At 41.3% G+C, this 19,094-nt stretch overlaps 1 protein-coding gene across 1 annotated transcript in view; it reads right to left on the bottom strand.

The window, feature by feature from the left end:
* The window catches only part of PPP2R2D (protein phosphatase 2 regulatory subunit Bdelta), a 31,547-nt gene extending 13,204 nt beyond the window's left edge, over window positions 1–18,343 (bottom strand). Inside the window, exons 1-3 of the mRNA XM_069864351.1 lie at window positions 18,207–18,343; window positions 17,140–17,226; window positions 1,645–1,742 (exon numbers count right to left, since the gene is read on the bottom strand). Coding sequence (XP_069720452.1) covers window positions 1,645–1,742; window positions 17,140–17,226; window positions 18,207–18,213 — 192 coding nt within the window. The 5' untranslated portion in view covers window positions 18,214–18,343. The remainder of the gene's footprint in view (window positions 1–1,644; window positions 1,743–17,139; window positions 17,227–18,206) is intronic.
* Window positions 18,344–19,094: the final 751 nt, after the last annotated feature.

The raw sequence follows: 19,094 nt of genomic DNA, 5'->3' as shown, positions 1-19,094 counted from the left end.
ACTTACACATTTGGCTGGAATAATCAGCTGCTTGGAACTGAAATAATGTCATACAAGTTCAGGGTACAATGCACAACAATTCAGCCTGTCTTCCCAAACTAAAGAGAAGTTTTGTAAATATCCTAAATTATTAACCTAGTTAACCTAGTCTTAAATCCACACTGTTTAAAAAAAATGGTTGTAGGATTTTATTAAGGTTCCAGTATTGTATACTTATTCTGAATTTTTTTCTGCTGCTCCTGAAACTCTGCAGTTTCGCACATGACATGAAAAGTACTCCTATGCTCACACCTTGCACATGCTCCCAAGATGACAGTTGAATATTCATGTGCAAATAGTCCTCATATTTATTTTTTTTTTTTTTTACACCATGAGGAAATGACACAACAGCTGGGTTTTGACTTACAGAACAACTGAGCACTAACAGCTGAAAGCCAACCAATAATAGTTCCACCCTAAACAAGCATCAAGAAAGTCTGAGATCTTGAGCAGGTGGACACTTTTGACCTTGATCTCTCTGTGCCTTAGTTAAGTCTATACTGCAGACTAAATGATAAATAAGCTATGAGCTGTCTAGGTGTAGTAGTATAATATTTCAGCATTTTTTTTCAGCCATAGTATTCTCATTTCACTACCTCTCTAAATCCTCACAGTAAAACCAGTAAGTTACCTTAGGTAAAATGTTTTATAAATCCCTAGCGAGGATGAAATGCAAAATATCGGATGGCTGTTCATTAATTGAGCATCATTTGAATCGCAAAATGAAAGAAGTGGGATTCTTCTGAAAAAAACCCCACAGCACCTAAAGATTAATGTATTTCATGCACACACAAGCTGAATTAAAATTCCATGATCAATACAGGCATTTCTGATCCAGAAGACTCAAAAGTAAATGCTCAAATTCTCATCAGCTCTTCAAAGGGAAGGACAAACATGCTCTTGGTGGCAGGGGAGAGAGTAACAATTGCCATGTGGAATATTGACTTTTTGAATTCTCCATGGTACAACAATTATTTTTCACAGTGCACTTTTCCAACACACACTATTTCTCTGGATATAAAAAGCTTAATGACGTATCTGCATTGATGAATGGACAGAATACATTACAGCTTTATCACAAAACTCAATACTATTACAAAGAACACAGTGAACTGAAAATTCCCAAGTGTTTCCGGAGAAGTAGCTGCTCCCACTGCTTTTCATTTATAGGATTCTAAAACACAAAAGATGCTTAATGATTCATTTTTGAATCATCTTATCCTGTTGTCGTTGCAAGTTAACACATAGGCATTTTTTTGTTTTTTCTTACATTACTTTCAAAAGCATTAGATTTGTCTTAAATCAACCTAACCAAATGTAAAGTTTAGGGAAAAGTCCAAAGGCAGTTCTGCAAAATGATACTAAGTATACTGGGTACATATATAAAGAACTCATTGTCTTTTGGGGACTTCCCTTGAGTGGGAGGGGCAACCACCATCAAACCAACCTACCAAGTTCAGCATAAGGCAGATATTAGGAAGTTTGGCTGACTTCAGGCTGAGAAAGCTATCCAACCTTTTAAACCTCATGGCATGAAAAAACGAAGCGAGACTGTGCAACACAAGAACAGTGTAGTAACAGACTTCTGTTTTTCAAGTCACTGACCTCTTGTTCCCTTTGAAATATAACCACTCTGCCACCTTTGTCTCCTGTTGCAAGAAGATCACCAGAGTAATTAAATTCAACGGTTGAAATAATATCAGCTGTAAACAGAACAGAAATAAAATAGCACTGTAATGTGTAAAGCAAATCAAGATGTTTCAAGACTTGAACACAAAACAAAATTACAACTTTTATTAAAGCAACAGCATAGCACAACTGCTCAATTTCTCAATACTGATGATGTAAATTAAGTCATGTTTCAAAGTATTACAAAATTTTATTTACAATCCGAAATACTTCCTCATTTCTCAGTTTTTTAAGTTTTTAGGGCCTTGGAGCCTACAAGAGAAGGTGTATCATTCCAGGGATCCAAACTGCCTGTTGACAGTAAATACTGAAATACAAAAGGAGATCTGCCTGCACAGAGCTTCCAAAGGTAAGAATCATATCAAAAGGGGTTCATCTGCAGTTCACACTGATTGAAGTGAGGTTGAGGAATATCTGCCTTTCCCCAGAGCTAAGTATTCATATGGAAAGTATTCATATGGTTAGTTCAGGAAATTGAACTGGGCATCCTGCCTCTGCCAATGGTGGGGGGGGGGGGGGGAAAAGAAAAAAAAAACCCGAAACAAAGAAAATCTTTCCAGTTGAGTGTCCTGAATCAACCTTGTGCAGAAGCATCAGCATGAACACAACAAATAAGAGGCCAGGATGACTGCAACTGAAGGAACGGGAGAGCAAAGGAAAAGACTGCGGAACCTCCAGTTTAAACTGACTTCAAGTGCCCTTGGGACTGAACCCTGAAAATAACCAGTATTTATTTGTCACTGCACACCACAGTCTTTGGAGGTGGCAATAAAGAAATAATTGTCATTAAACAATCTCTAGCCAAGGGGCAGAGAGCTAAGGGGCTATAAATGTCTGTCACAGGTTATAGGCATATGGTAACAAAACCAACAAACCATTCAGCATAAAACTCTGAGCAAACAATTATCTGTCCTGTTGCTTGCTAGCCAAGGAAACATTTCATTATATTATGCAGGTATAAAAAAATTAAGATTCGAAGTGTAAGATACCAATTAGTTTCAGAGTTTGCAATTGGAGATTAGGTGAAAACTACTTTTATATATTGATTTCGATGTGCTACCTTTTAAATTCTTTTCAATAATACCCCACTCTTACGAGGAAGGTGATTAGGGAATCTGATCATTTTCCCAATATATAATTCATATTTCATCTTTTATTAACAGATGACCTTGAAACAGTTTTTTCCTATTATAAGATCATGATTTACTTCCTTTGATTACAATAAAAAAATAAAGAAACAAACAAACAAACCTTTCCACAGATTCATCCCAGTCTTCAAAAATCACCCTACTAACCCGCTTCTGGGCATGTCTATTTTTATAGTCACCCTTCTTTAAAAGGTTATGAAAACACTCCATTTTGGTAGAGAACAGGATGACAGTTAATCCCAAATCCTCAACATAAGAAAAAAACCCCATACCTTTGCTGCACAAACTCTGTATTTAAAACACCACACCTTCCTCAGCTCATCTTCAGTAATCAACTGTATGGCTAGCTTCTGACTAGTCTCTCTAGCCCATCTCCCTCTCCATTCACACTGATCCTCCCCTGCCAGCATGCTGCCCAGCTACAGCAACCACCACCTCAAGTTCTCAAGTCATCATCCACAGAGCTCTTTGCAAATCTGACTCTTCACTGTTGACCCCCTTCCAAGTAAGAAGCAAATTCTTCTGGGTTTTCACTATGAACGCTGGCAGAATAAAAATTAATCACCTTATTCTCTTTACATCAATTCCATGTTTTGTAGCCAATTTCTGGTACGTGGCCATTTACCTCCGTAAAAGACTATATAGAAAGTATTGAAAACACAAAACCCCCTAAATAACTCTTCCCCTCTCTAAATTGCTAAAACAAATCTACAGCACTAAGTAGTCAGATACAGAAAATAACATATGGTATAAGCATTTCACTAGTACTAAATGATCTCTTACTGTGGCACAATAATCAAAAACTTAAGAGAGATATATATATACACATACACCTCCTTATATATATTTTAATACGTATTTTATACACACATATATGTAAATAAAAACCTTGTACCATATAGAGTGATGCAATGTTTGTTCAATCAAAAAATATAAATAGAAAAGCTACATGTTTCAACTTAACATAAAGATCCACTTTGTCAGAACTACACCTACACACTGAAAAAAGCAAGAACACTTCACTGAACCTCCGTGTTGAAACACGAAGCAAAATGCCAAAGTTTAAATGATAACACAAGATCCATCAACTTGAATGTGAATAGGAACTCTGTTCCTCTCTTTGAAAGGTTAAAGAAAACTCAAGATTATTGATACACTAAAATCAGATTATCAATACATTATTACCTGTTTCTATCCTTTACAAATGCCTGACTGGCTAAGAGGCTTTATAGGTGCAAATACCAAGTATTATGACATAAGCAAAGAATTTTGCACTAAAAGGAGAAAGCCAGTGAGCTTGCTGGATACGTAATCTGGATTACAAATTCTACTCCAGGACTGGCAATAGTGCTAGAATATAAAAAAAAAAAAAGAATTAAAAACCCCTACTTCCCAATATAATCTAATCATAAAGAGGAAAAACACACAGACATTTCAGGAGACACTAAGACACCATAGGAAAGTCGTAAAGTAAGGAAAAAAAAGGATCAGATGAGTCAAACTGTCAAGCAGTGAAGTGACTTGACAGAGTAACATTGTGACATTTTCAGTACTCTCCTCAAACATTAAGTAGCCCTTGAGTTGCAAGGTACCAAAACTAAAATTCCACTACCACAATACCCTGAAAGCCGTTCCAGCATGGATAATTTTTACCCTTGAAGACATCAGTAAGTGTGGTTAGCAGAAATAAATGACTCCTTAACACAAGCAATTATTTCAAACAAAGTCACAAATCCCACTTTTCCATCTAGTTTCAGACAAGGAAAAGAGATATTAATTTCTCCCACATACACTATCAAAGTATTTAATGAATTATTTGCTCAAAGTACACCGTGTACCATTTTTGCTTTAACATGTGTGTGAATTCCACATCATTTGTCTGACATAGCTATTATTGACTAGCAGTGCCACCTAGCCAAATGTAATCTTGGGTTTCTTTATGTTGAGAACTGTGGAAACATGCTAAAACCCAGACACTACTTGAACTCTATGGTTTTAAACAAAAAGTAGAGAGAGAAGAGAGTAAACAATACGTCTAGGTAAAATGATCATGCCAGTGAAGAATGCCTCCCTCGCCTCATTGGATACCAGCTGGAAAAAGCAGCTAGAAATGTAAAATCATCGCTGAAAATGTATGTAAAAATCTATCACCAATGTGCTATACACAAACAGGTAAGTGGAGGGGCCGAATCAGGTAAAAAAATACAGAAACTTTCTTCAAATATTTTCTGTTAAAAAATTTGGAATGCGATGACTCCACTTTTTTTTTTTTACAGCACCACAACTTTTTCTTTTTTTTAACACAAAAGTATGAATCAAACCCGTTTTCCCTACAAGCATATTTAATCAAAGCATATTAATCCCCCAAATAATTCCATTCGGTATTCTTAGCACTACACTATCTCAAAGCAGATAAAATAAAGAAGAAATTACACGACTAGAAGTAAAACACAAAATTCATTATAAACAAATCACTCTGTTCTGTGTTCTGCTCAACATACTTTACTCATCTACATTTGCTCTTTATTACCAAATCAGCTTGAAACTTTAAGAAAACAATAGGACAAGCCTTTTTGCAGGTTCTTAATCATCACATTAACTTTGGAAGTTCTAAAGCTTTTTTATTATGTAACTTATCTTTTTCTTATGTTTACAAGTACCAGTTTTATTTCCCAGCGGAATACTTCAGTCTTTTCCTCATACTAGCAAAATAACTCAAAATGAAACATACAAAAGGATGAGGAAAGACAAACTATCATGATTATTTCCTTACTACACCATCCTAATGCACTCTTTTCATATACCAGACACCTTCATGATCATGAATTTCCAGAAGGAGAGGTTTGTCTGACTTTGCTTGCATTTTTGTACCAGTGTGGCTACAACCCCTCTGTTCTGAAGTGATCAGTTAAGCCTTCCTCCGGTAAACTATGGATATACAGCAATACCTACAGCTTTTACAGAAAGATATTAGTCTGGCAATATTTGCTTCTTTCCAGACATGAAAAAATTAATGTTTAGTTTCACTTTTGGAAGGGAGTTGTAACATAGTTATGGTCTACATACAAAATAGGAAATTCCTAGCTGGTTTTGAAGCTGGTATATTAAAAGGATTGTGGGGGAAAATTGTTGGCAACTAAATTATGATTCTCTAAAATCCCTAAATTTAAAAGCACTAAGCACTTCCACTGGTAGTAAAAACCCTCTCAACACATTATAAGGTTACAAGTATCCATCTTTATGATAACACAGTGGAAACTACACTCCGTGACTCAGGAGACTATCCTGTGAGCCTAGACAAAAGTCTCAAAATTCAGTATAAATACTTTAAGCCGTTTAATGTGGATGTAGAATATTAACCTCCCTATATCACAAAACTCCTGTCATAATTTTGTTGACGTTCTATAACTCCCAAAGCCTCCGGGGGTAGTTATATGGGGGGCAGTGGGGGACAGGATGGCAGAGACCAACATTTGTTAAGATTTTGGGATGAGAGCAAGCTTAGATCTGCAAACTAATTTAATCCCACAAAGGATTCACACTAAGTTATTTCTAACTGATATCAATGTCTGGGCTGTCTGTTTAGGTAATGGAGAATGCAAAGAGATACAGAGCATCTAAATTAGATGCCTAAAATTAGCTACCTTGAACTTTTCCTCTCTAAGCTGGCTGCATATTGCTACATCGGTTAAATCTAAAAACTGAAAAAACATAATTATTTTATAGCTCACACAACAGATTAATGAATCATAGAACAACCACGTTGGAAGAGACCCACCGGATCATCGAGTCCAACCATTCCTATCAATCACTAAACCATGTCCCTCAGCACCTCATCCACCCGTCCCTTAAACACCTCCAGGGAAGGTGAATCAACCGCCTCCCTGGGCAGCCTCTGCCAGGGACCAATTACCCTTTCTGTAAAATATTTTTCCTAATGTTCGGCCTAAACCTCCCCTGGAGGAGCTAGAGGCCATTCCCTCTTGTCCTGTCCCCTGTCACTTGGGAGAAGAGGCCAGCATCCTCCTCTCTACAACCTCCCTTCAGGTAGTTGTAGAGAGCAATGAGGTCTCCCCTCAGCCTCCTCTCCTCCAGGCTAAACACCCCCAGCTCTCTCAGCCGCTCCTCATAAGACCTGCTCTCCAGCCCCCTTCACCAGCTTCGTTGCTCTTCTCTGGACTCGCTCCAGAGCCTCAACATCCTTCTTGTGGTGAGGGGCCCAGAACTGAACACAGGATTTGAGGAGCGGTCTCACCAGTGCTGAGTCCAGAGGGAGAATAACCTCCCTGGACCTGCTGGTCACACCGTTTCTGATTCAAGCCTAGATGCCATTGGCCTTCTTGGCCACCTGGGCACTGTGCTGGCTCATATTCAGTCGGTTGTCAACCAACATCCCCAGGTCCCTCTCCTCCAGGCAGCTTTCTAAGACAGACTTCTCCTAGTCTGTAGCTGCATAGGGTTGTTGTGCCCCAAGTGCAGGACCCGCCATTTGGCCTTGTTAAACCTCATGCCATTGGACTCAGCCCAGCGGTCCAGCCTGTTCAGATCCCTTTGGAACCTCCCTACCCTCCAGCAGATCCACACTTCCACCCAGCTTAGTGTCGTCCGCAAACTTGCTAAGGGTGCACTCAATGCCTTCATCTAGGTCATTGATAAAGACATTGAACACGGCTGGACACAGCACTGAGCCCTGGAATTTGCAGCTGTAGTCCATGCTTAGGACTAACACTAACTAGACACAAGCAGCATCAATTTCTCTCTCATTCTCCAAAGCTATTAAAGGACTTTTGTCCAAAGCCCACTCCTCAGACATGTAAGGAATTAGGAAGTTCAACAGTCACCGTTTTTGAACATTATCTAAAAAGAGGGCTGCTCCAATTTCTAGGGAATTTTAAATTAAAATCTTTCAAATGTGTAATGGACAACATCGCTTCACTCTCAGTATAGACTGACAAAAAAATGCACGTTAGCAGACCTATCTCCTGCCCCTCCCTTTGAAAAGTATTTTCAATACAAGGCACCTCTTTCCATGATCTGTATTACAGATCCAAAGAATAGACTGCTTTAAGGACTATGAAACTCTCTGGAGAGGCTTTGAGAGGAAATGACTGGATCTGGACCAAAGCCAGATGGCTGGCACAAACTGTAAGTGTAAACTAAACATAGAAAGAACATTTCTGTGCCTGTAATCAAGATCAAAGGTGACACACCTTTCTCCCTGACACATAGTTATTCTACACAGCACTTTATTCTACAGCTGGAGAAAGCTGCAGGAGACATTGTATGGTTTCCTACAGTTGATGGGAAGGAGGCAGAGAGCGTTGAGGGGGATAAGTGCAGGTTACATGCTCCTAAATCAACTTGGAAACAAGAAGTTGGGATCTCCCTGTGGTGTTGTGCTGAACTTTAAGATGTGACATCAGCATGAACTGAACTCTCTTGCAACAGGCAGTGGCAACATACTAGATCAAGGTATGACTGAAGAAAAACATGGCCAGTCAGGGCTCATACAGAAAGCAGCAAGGAATGATCATTTCAGAGCAATTAAGTGAAGATTTTAAGAGTTAAATAAAATACTAAAGAAGCAAGTAAGATTCGTGGAGGAAAAAAGATAGAGACCCATTAAAGGGAATCAAGTACTCAAAGAGACTGAACAGGCTAATGCCCGTTATACAGAAAATGATAGAAAAAGATTTGGTTTGTTTTTTTTTTTTAAATCACATTAAAACTCAACAAGTTACAGACACACAGGGTCTTAGAACTGCTACATACTTGATTTACAGTATCTGCATAAGAACAGGCCCCAACCATCACCAATGGTACCTATTTGCTTTGAAAAATCAATAGTTATCCACACTTGGATCGCTACAGTTACCATTCCAGGCCAGAGCAGAAAGCTGCTGGCAGGCACTGTGCCACTAACCAGACCTGCCCTCATCCTCTACTTGTTGAGGCAGGCAAGCATCACCACAATGGCAGTTACTGCAGGTTTCTGACATCAGCACTGACTTCCAGTCCTTAGCCTCCCCTTCTCTCTTCTTATCTCTGTACCTTTTGCTTCCAGGTGAATGCAGATTCTCCATACTATGGCTGCCAGAAGAGTCAATGAAAAAGATTGGTATTACTGTGCCAGTCAAACGGACCAAGGCTGGTATTGGTGTTATTATCATGCCTAAGCTCTCTTAAAATATTTCCTGAACTATTGTTCCTTATTTTAACAGTTGACAGAAATCCGATTTCTAGCTCTGAGTTAAAGAGAAAGGTGAACTGCACTTCAAAGCTATCACTAATCACATGGCAATATACACATACATAGAAGTTAGTCAAAGTCACCTATTTTTCAGACTATGCCGCTTTATGCACTCAATTTTTAGATATCCACTTTTATGATTTATTTGAAGAGTTAACACTGCAGTAACATGCATAGGAAGTCAGGAGAATAAACCAAAGGTGGTATAGTTTTGTTCAGACCAAGTTTCTTCCAGCTTACAGTGCTAAGGACTCTGCCCACTTCAAGTCTTCATCAGGTCAAACAATTTTTCATGCCCAGCTCTTAAACAACCTGCAGTATGACTTAACTGCCTTTAAGTGCCTTGCAGAGTTTAACTTAATCCAAAATAACTCTGCTTTTTGAACTAATTTAAATACTCAAACAGGTTTAAGGTCAACCAAGGGCACGAACAGGGCACTTGAGTTGCTTCAACAGAAGCGCAGTGGCTTGCCCAGCACAGTACAGCTCAAGAAGCAGCAGAAGCTGGCTGAAGTCAGCACTGCCACTGACAGGTCATGGCAAACTACAGACAAGAAGATTTCTCTTGGAAAGACTGCCAGTGGACCCTGCCTGGAGCTAAGCCACTTGGCTTCTCTTGAGGAGTGAGGGCACAGGCCATTCTGTTCAGAGTGCTGTAACAAACTGGTAGAAAAAAAAGCAACATAAGGTGTCAAACTGTTCCCAAGACCTGTTCCAAAGGCCAGGCTGCCCAGCAAACTCCCCCAAACCAAACTTTTGTTCAGCTGATTTAAGTCACCTAAGAGTTTGTAACTCACAAAAGATAATTAGTGCAATTCCTCCATTTATTTAAATCTGCTTTTTCTTTTCAATGGAACTAAACTGTAATCTGATGCTGGAAGTCATTTGAACAACATTAGAAAACCCTCCGCCTTTACTGAGTTTAAAGTACTTGCAGTTATCTAGATGTATTAATACAAAGGAAGGATAAAGCAGTAGCAAGAAAATAAAAGTAGTAAAGCCAAAGTTCAGTAAGACAGAAATAAACTTTACCTTCCTGCTTGCCAAGACTTGCTGTGCATAATCTTACAGGAATGAGAACTTACAGAGTCTATTTATAATATTGAGGACATAATTGACTATTCCGTATGCAAATCTATTGCCTCAGAATTACTTTTTAACCTCTGGAATAGTAATTTAATAGGAGAAAGGTAACTGGAAAGTATATTGCATTAATTCATGTAATTCTGTTAGGTTTAGGGTTTTTTTTAAGAAGTTAATTGTCATGCTTTTCATTGTACTTCTATTAAGAGCTAATAATTCACATGATGGGCAACTACAAGTTTTAGTCCAGTTACAGCTTTCTCTCTTTTTTTTCTTTGCATGGTTTCTCTTTTTGTAAAATTTAAATAAAGTGGGTTTTATCATTTTTTTCTTAAGCTTCTCCCCTAGCTGTTACAATATGGAACTAACTGCACAGTAATGATAGATCCTGTGTGCACTATATGAAAGATTTCCTGGGTCACTAGGTAGTACAACCTGCTGTCATCACAGTCTGCCATTCAGTAGAAAAACAAAGGGCAGTGGCTCTCACTGTACACAGATTAACAGTGTAGATGTGAAGACTTGTACTAATTGCTATATTCTCATTACTCAGAATACTCTATTTCCATTCCCAATTTACAACTCTGCAACTGACACTCAATTCTTATCCAAACTGTTTATCATTCATTCATAAGCTATGCATTCCTGCAACTTCACACTTTAAAAATTATTATCCAGCTAAACCTAGTAATTTGTCTTCTCTTGTAGCCCGGTTGTTGCTTAGTCTTTGAAACTATTTTCTTATTTATTCTTCTATATTCTATTTGCCATCTTTAACTAGTACTGACAATATTCCTGTCCCTCCATGCCCATAAACCCACACCCTCTCGGACAAGATTGTCCTAAATTGGTTTTATGTAACTGTGTCAGGAAAAAAAACTATATACAAAAGCTATGGGTGAACATCAACAGCAAAATAAGACATTTATAAATGACTTCTGACTGCCTTTAAGGCCTTTACAACTTCCCAATTTCCTATACAAAAAGGATAGGTATCATTTGTGTAATTCTCAGAATGCTAAACATTTTTGTATATTCATATTCATACCCTGCAGTTCTATAACCCATCATGTGCATACAACAGGAAAAAAAAATAAAAGAATCAAAATTTAATGCCATAGTAAAGATTACAGATTTAAATTCACTCTAAGTGTGTGAGCTGGCAGGACAGGTACTCTTCTCCACAGAAAACCAAGAAAACATTGCTTGACATGAACACTTCTATGAATCCTGATGATCAGCTCAAAAGCATAGCTATTTGCTTGTAAATGTGGGCTTCCTCACTATTAAGAGTCATACTGAAACAGAGAGTGAAAAAAAAAAAAAATCCCTAATACAGTATTTCTCACACAACACCTTGTCTTAATAGTCTCCAGAGTTACTTATACATTAATGAATAGTAAGGTAGTGGAATTTAATTTTCGGTGGCACCCTGCTTTTTTGTTGTCTGAGAGAACTGGAATTCAAAAGAACATTTACTATCAAATACTACCATCTATGAACAACATTTGAATGGAATAGAATATAGTGTGGAGAAAAATTCTTGGTCTGTGTGTTGTACGAAGACTTGGGATTAAAGTGGTCCACCTGAAACAGTGACACTTTCTCCAACAGGCAACAACTATATAACAGGTGCTCAGGTCAAAACTGTGTGAAATATCATTTCTGCCTACATTTACAAACCACCAAAACATTTCCCAAATTCGATATGTCATCATGTGTGGAGAACACCATAAACAGAGCAGGGAAGATCAAAGTAACTTTCAAAATCTTTGTTCCCTGGAAGAAATGGTGGCTCTTCAGAATACTCACAGCAGTCCTTTGGGGAGCAGAGATGTGGTAAAGCATCAAAAGATCAAGGCAAAAGCACAGTGCTACCTATCAACATAAACCAGGAATAAGCATATAATGTTTTACGAAGGACAAAAGAGCAGGCATCTCATTTATGGCAAAACACCGTTTTTCAAGGGAAAAAAAAAACAAGCCACAAAACAGAACACAGCTTAAAAGCCCATCTTCTGCCCCATTCCAGTAGAAGGTGACATTTTCAGGGACAACCAATTATTTATGATGAAAGGAAACAATAAATATGGCTTAATAAGGGAGTCATTATTACCATATTTTCCAGTTCTTGGAGAAGAAAATAAATCATTTAAGATTTATAAGCAACCAATTCTGTAATTCCTTCCATGCAATTTTAACCAGATGTCAAATAGCTGTACCTCTCTTGGAATATTTTCTCTAAGTCTGAAACCATGCCAGAATTTGCTTTAAAACCAGTGAAGGTAGGCCAGCTAAATTTCTGAATAACACATGAGAACATTTTTAAACCACTGATTTTTAAGAATGATTTAACACTAAGTATTTTTAAATGTCTTTTATCCAGACTTGAGAAAAATTACAGGTCTGATATATTTCTATTAGAACATGGTTTTATTCTCCACTTCTGCATTCTGACAAACTTCTGAGGTGGACTTACTTAGCATTGTAATGAATTTTAAAAGAAGTAAAGAATTTGTTGAACCAATGATAGGACAGTTGCTGGGTCCTGCACTTGGGGCACAACAACCCTGTGCAGCTACCGACTAGGAGAAGTCTAGCTGGAAAGCTGCCTCGAGGAGAAAGACCTGGGGGTGTTGGTTAACAGCAACTGAACATGAGCCAGCAGTGTGCCCAGGTGGCCAAGAAGGCCAATGGCATCTTGGCTTGTATCAGAAACGGTGTGGCCAGCAGGTCCAGGGAGGTTATTCTCCCTCTGTACTCGGCACTGGTGAGACCGCTCGAATCCTGTGTTCAGTTCTGGGCCCCTCGCCACAAGAAGGACGTTGAGGCTCTGGAGCGAGTCCAGGGAAGAGCAATGAAGCTGGTGAAGGGGCTGGAGAACAGGCCTTATGAGGAACGGCTGAGAGAGCTGGGGGTGTTTAGCCTGGAGAAGAGGAAGCTGAGGGGAGACCTCATTGCTCTCTATAACTACCTGAAAGGAGGTTGTAGAGAGGGAGCTGGCCTCTTCTCCCAAGTGACAGGGGACACGACAAGAGGGAATGGCCTCAAGCTCCGCCAGGAGAGGTTTAAGCTGGACATTAGGAAAAAATTTTTCACGGAAAGGGTCATTGGGCACTGGCAGAGGCTGCCCAGGGAGGCGGCTGAGTCACCTTCCCTGGAGGTGTTTAAGGCACGGGTGGATGAGGTGCTAAGGGGCATGGTTTAGTATTTGATAGGAATGGTTGGACTTGATGATCCGACATTTCTTTTCCAACCTGGTTATTCTATGATTCTCATTTATCAGGGCTGTCAATACCAATTACCAGTTTGAGAAATAAAAAAACAGTATTTTTCTTTGATCTTTAAAACGGAGATACAAAACTTACAAGTAGAAAATGCAAGACAAGACAAGTATTTTAAAGTCAATGACAACTTGTTTTGAAGAACAAAAGCTTTGTTCATGTGAAATAACTTAAAATGGTGAATCCTGAAGTTAACGAATGGGAGTTCCTAAGGAGCTCTTTTCTACTATGGAAGGGTACCACATTCAGCATTTATGTGCAAGATGAGGCTTTACACCCACCTGCTTCGAAACAGATATCAAATATAAATAGAACACTGCAAACACTTTAAGACCTAAGCTGATGAAATTCCAAGAGAAAAGCAGTACCCGTTTCATTTACTGAAGTAAACATACCCTTAACACTGCTTCAATCCGAAACAGGAAGTTATATCTAACCAGTGCCAAATTAAAACAGCTTTTACAGAAGGGAACAGTTCATCACAACCCAAAACCCACTTACTGACTGGTTTGAAAAACCCAAAGAAATCCCAGTATCAATAATGGGAGATGCGTGATCTCCACAACATATAGGTTCACATTCTGACAAGGATGAGCCATTCCTCTCAGTATTTCCAACTCATCACTAGCATAAGTCAGTCAGGAAGATTTGTAGTGCCCATTACAAATACTTATATAAAAAAATATATTTCTTAATTACACCCAGAAGTGGTCATGGATTACACACAGAACATCTGGCACAAGGGAATTTGGGCATATCTGTACATCATTTAATAACCCATTTCATATTTTGCTTACCGAAAAAACCCGAGCCAGAATGTTTTGGACATACAAAACAAATTAAACTCTGAAATCATAAACCTGATTAGGTCTCAGGCAGCACTACATAAAAAAGTCCATATTTAGAAAGCTACTTTCTATAAAAAAGGTAATCCAAGAATAACAAGTTTCACAGGCAATCAGTACAATTTAGTAATCACATGGTTCTACACCACCAACAAAATGAGAACACAAATTTAAATTACTAAATTTTTTAAAAAATTAAGCTTGTTGCTATCCTCAATAACAATTATTTCTTTCTATATCTGTTTTATCCTCCAATGCTCCTTCTTGAATCCAATTAACTTTTTTACTTTAGAGAACTATATATTTCAATAACTTGTATATTTTCATGATCTTTTTGAAATGATCAGATTGGTCACACAAACACTGTTCTTCTATTTATTTAAAGAGAGCATTGTACAGATTTCAAAGATTACACACTGAGGAAAGTGCATACACAGAAAAGACAAAGTGATTTTTTGTATTAATGACCTAGTTAGAAAAAATCCTGGGAACGGAGACAGGAGTTGCAAATCTAACTATAATGAAAACATGAACACAGCTATAACAAATTTCTAAATTTAATAAACATGAGAAGCAACTGTTGAATATACAACATATCCTAGAATTGCAATTAAAAAGAAGTGACTATTTGGTTAAGTTGCCTGACTATCAGGCTTTGTAACTTCAGCTACTGCATGAACTGTCAGTAGGAACATTTAGCAAAAAAGCCTGCATCTCATATGTTTGATGGCTACTTCATGTTGCCATTTCCAGAGTTCCTCTACAGAGCTTATTTTTCATAAAAGAGAAAAGAGGAAAAGAAACAATTTACAGAAATATCGATTTTTCACTACCAAAAAATTTCCATTAATTTCACAGCAGTTTCATGTAATATCGGCAGCAAGGCTATACCAAGGCAACAGTGGCCCACCAAACAGGTTTAGCTGTGCATTTTGGTAAAAGATGTTTTAAAAAATGGTACTGAGTAAATCATTCCAGAACTGGGGCTAAAAGTCTAGCATCAGAATTGCACTCTGACTGTACATTGCTGAATACAATTCAGGCAATTATTAGCAGATAACTTGTATATTTTCTTTATTTAATTCCACTTTCAAGGCAAAAACTAACAAGGCAGGAAAGCCCACAAACCAAGACAAAAAGTCACAAAAACTTTTAAGTACTTCTCGTATTTTAGTAGGAAAATGAAACTCCTGCAAAACCAGGTGCTGAATGATTACTTATATTAATTGCTCCATGAAGAAAACTAAATTCTTCATATGTAGTAGCATCACACACAAGCTGAAGTCCTCACTCCAGGAAAAGTCAAATTAATGAAGTCCATGTGAAAAAATCCAGGGTAAAAGTGCTGAGCATTATCATCGCCGTTTCCCCTTACTACTCCTACTTACTCAAAAGACAGCATTTTCTCCCCTCTAACCCAAGAATTCTGCCTCAGTGACGTCTCATCGGTAATATTAGTTCCTCTTTGAAAAGTCCTGTTACACACTTAAGTACTTAACTGCCTTTAAGACATGCTGGTGTTTCAAAAATGAGAAGCTTCCCAGCTCCAAGCAAATTCATGTTGCTCAGTGACTGAGTGGGAAGTAAGGTGCTCACAGAAGTACACTTTTTGCAACATGGAGAACTTCTAGTCACATAGATGACAGTCACTAAAAAAAAAGGACTGTTTGGGAAACTTGTAAAAATGTTTTTAAGCAGCTTTCATAAGAATTCTCGGAACTTCAGAACAATAGCACAAGTTACAAAATATATCGGGGGGGAAAGGAAGAAAACAACAACTGAGTCCGAGTACTAGCTGCTCAAGCAGTTTTCAAGTCTATTCCTCCCATAGCTATTATTTTAAATGGAATGCCAAACAAGTGGCATAAAAATGAAAACACTGTCAGCATAATTTTCCTCTAGCAGACAGTCTGAAGAAATATTTACTGCATCCAGTAAAAAAAACATCCCAAACTCAAGACAACCACACACTGTGACTACAAGTTACTTCATTTAATATAGTAAATACAGCTATTTCAGTTAATGCAGTAAAAATCAAATAAACAGCATAATTTCACATCCTCCTGCCTTTTCTAAACAGTACTACCAGCCTGAAGAGTCTGAACACAGAAGATTAAGGGGGGAAAAAAGGTCTTTGTAATCAAATTTGAGCAAAAGTTCACATTACTTCTACTTACTACAGAGAAACGCTTTTTCCAATTACCACATTTCTTGTTTTCTACTCATCCTAAAACACGCTATGCTTGGAATGTTTCAGAGAATTGTATAGGTGTGTCCATCTTCCCTACTTAAATATCCCTATTTATAGCTTCCAAACATTAACAAGAAGGAATAAAATCTCTTCACAGCTGCAGAAAGCCTTTAAACCCTACTTTTTAAATTAAGCACAAATGACAGACCTGCACTCTCTCTCTGTTGCTCTCTTTGCGTCAGCGTGAAACTTGACAAGCCTGACAGACTCCATTTGGCTTTTTTTCCCTGTGTTTTATCACTGTCATTACCTCTTCTCCCTAGTGATTAGAATTAAAGAACAGGAGGAAGCCACCGTGCCTTTTTCTATTATGCTCTCCCCAAAAAAGCACATCGTGCTGGAAGCAGAGGCGCTCGCTTAGTCATTGCCACACACCCCCCCCCATCCTCGGGCATGAACGGGGGAGATGCTGCAGCTCAGCCCTTCCCAGCCTCAGCTCCTCCAGCACGGATGTGACACAAGAGAGGGGAAAAAAAAAACCAACCACCACAAAAAGGGTGTCGGTGGCCGTGGCTAAGATGAAGCCACGGGAAGGCTGCACAGGACTTACCTTCTGCCACGTCTTCATCGATAGCCCCTTTCACCTGCGAGAAGCACCACTGGAAGTCGTTGCTGCCACCACCACCTCCTGCCACCCCTAAAGAGGGGGGAGAGCAGGTGGTGAGACGAGAGGGGGGAGAGGAGAGCGGAGAGAGGGGAGAGGAGGGTGGAGAGGGGAGGGGAAGGAGGAGGAGGGGGTGAGAAGGGAGGAAAGGAGGAGGGAAGAGGGTGAGAAGGGAGGAAAGGAGGGAAGGAGGGAGGGGAGAGGGTGAGGAGGGAGAGAAGGAGGGAGGGGAGAGGGTGAGGAGGGAGACAAGGAGGGAGGGGAGAGGGTGAGGAGGGAGACAAGGAGGGAGGGGAGAGGGTGAGGAGGGAGACAAGGAGGGAGGGGAGAGGGTGAGGAGGGAGACAAGGAGGGAGGGGAGAGGGTGAGGAGGGAGACAAGGAGGGAGGGGAGAGGGTGAGGAGGGAGACAAGGAGGGAGGGGAGAGGGTGAGGAGGGAGACAAGGAGAGAGGGGAGAGGGTGAGGAGGGAGACAAGGAGGGAGGGGAGAGGGTGAGGAGGGAGACAAGGAGGGAGGGGAGAGGGTGAGGAGGGAGACAAGGAGGGAGGGGAGAGGGTGAGGAGGGAGACAAGGAGGGAAGGGTGAGGAGGGAGACAAGGAGGGAAGGGTGAGGAGGGGAGGGAGGGGAGAGGGTGAGGAGGGGAGGGAGGGGAGAGGAGGCGCCCCACGCCGTCCCCGCTGCTCCCCCCGTCCCCCCCCATCCCCTTCCCCAGCGGCGTCCGCTCTGCCGCGCGGCCCGGCCCAGGCCTCGCGGTCCCATGTAGCCCCCCCCCCCAGCGCCCACGTCTGCCCCACATAGGACACACAGGACCCACGGCGCCCATGCAGCGCCCCGCTCAGCCCCACACAGCGCCCCCCCCCGGTTCCCCCCCCCCAGCGCCAGGGCGCTGCCTCCTCCTCCTCCCGCCACCCGCGCGGCCTCGCCCCGCCGTGTCCCCGCGGCGCCCTCCTCCGGGGCTCGGCGACTCGGAGGGGAAGGGGCAGGGGGGGCAGCGGCGAGGCGCGGTCTCACCTGCCATGTCGCGCGGTGCGGGCGGGCGCGGGTCGCAGCCGCCGCCGCTGCCGCCGCCTCACGGAGCCGCCGCCGCCGCGGGAGGTTTCGGGGTTTCAAAATGGCGCCCATTGCCGGTCGGCCTGGTCCGGTGACGTCACCGCCGCGGCTGCCCGCAGGGAGGGGGCGCGCGCGGGCGGCGGCTCCGCAGCGGGAGGGGGAGGAGGAGGGGAGGGCCCGGAAAGGAGCCCGGGGGCCGGTCAGGAGCGGCGGCCTCCGGGGCGCAGGGCTCGGTGCAGCCCCGTTCAGTGTCTTTATCAATGACCTAGATGAAGGCATTGAGTGCACCCTTAGCAAGTTTGCGGACGGCACTAAGCTGGGTGGAAGTGTGGATCTGCTGGAGGGAAGGGAGGCTCCAAAGGGATCTGAACAGGCTGGTCCGCTGGGCTGAGACCAATGGGATGAGGTTTAACAAGGCCAAATGGCGGGTCCTGCACTTGGGGCACAACAACCCTGTGCAGCTACAGACTAGGAGAAGTCTGGCTGGAAAGCTGCCTGGAGGAGAAGGACCTGGGGGTGTTGGTTGACAGCGACTGAACATGAGCCAGCAGTGGCCCAGGTGGCCAAGAAGGCCAATGGCATCTTGGCTTGTATCAGAAACGGTGTGACCAGCACATTCTCCCTCTGTACTCGGCACTGATGAGAGCGCTCCTCGAATCCTGTGTTCAGTTCTGGGCCCCTCACCACAAGAAGGATGTTGAGGCTCTGGAGCGAGTCCAGAGAAGAACAACGAAGCTGGTGAAGGGGCTGGAGAACAAGGAGCAGCTGGGAGAGCTGGGGTTGTTTAGCCTGGAGAAGAGGAGGCTGAGGGGAGACCTCATTGCTCTCTACAACTGCCTGAAAGGAGGT

The sequence above is a fragment of the Phaenicophaeus curvirostris genome, chromosome 9 (assembly GCF_032191515.1).
Source record: "Phaenicophaeus curvirostris isolate KB17595 chromosome 9, BPBGC_Pcur_1.0, whole genome shotgun sequence".
In the NCBI taxonomy this organism is placed as follows: Eukaryota; Metazoa; Chordata; class Aves; order Cuculiformes; family Cuculidae; genus Phaenicophaeus; species Phaenicophaeus curvirostris.
The sequence above is the reverse complement of the archived record's forward strand: the minus strand, read 5'-3'. Positions and strand labels throughout refer to the sequence as shown.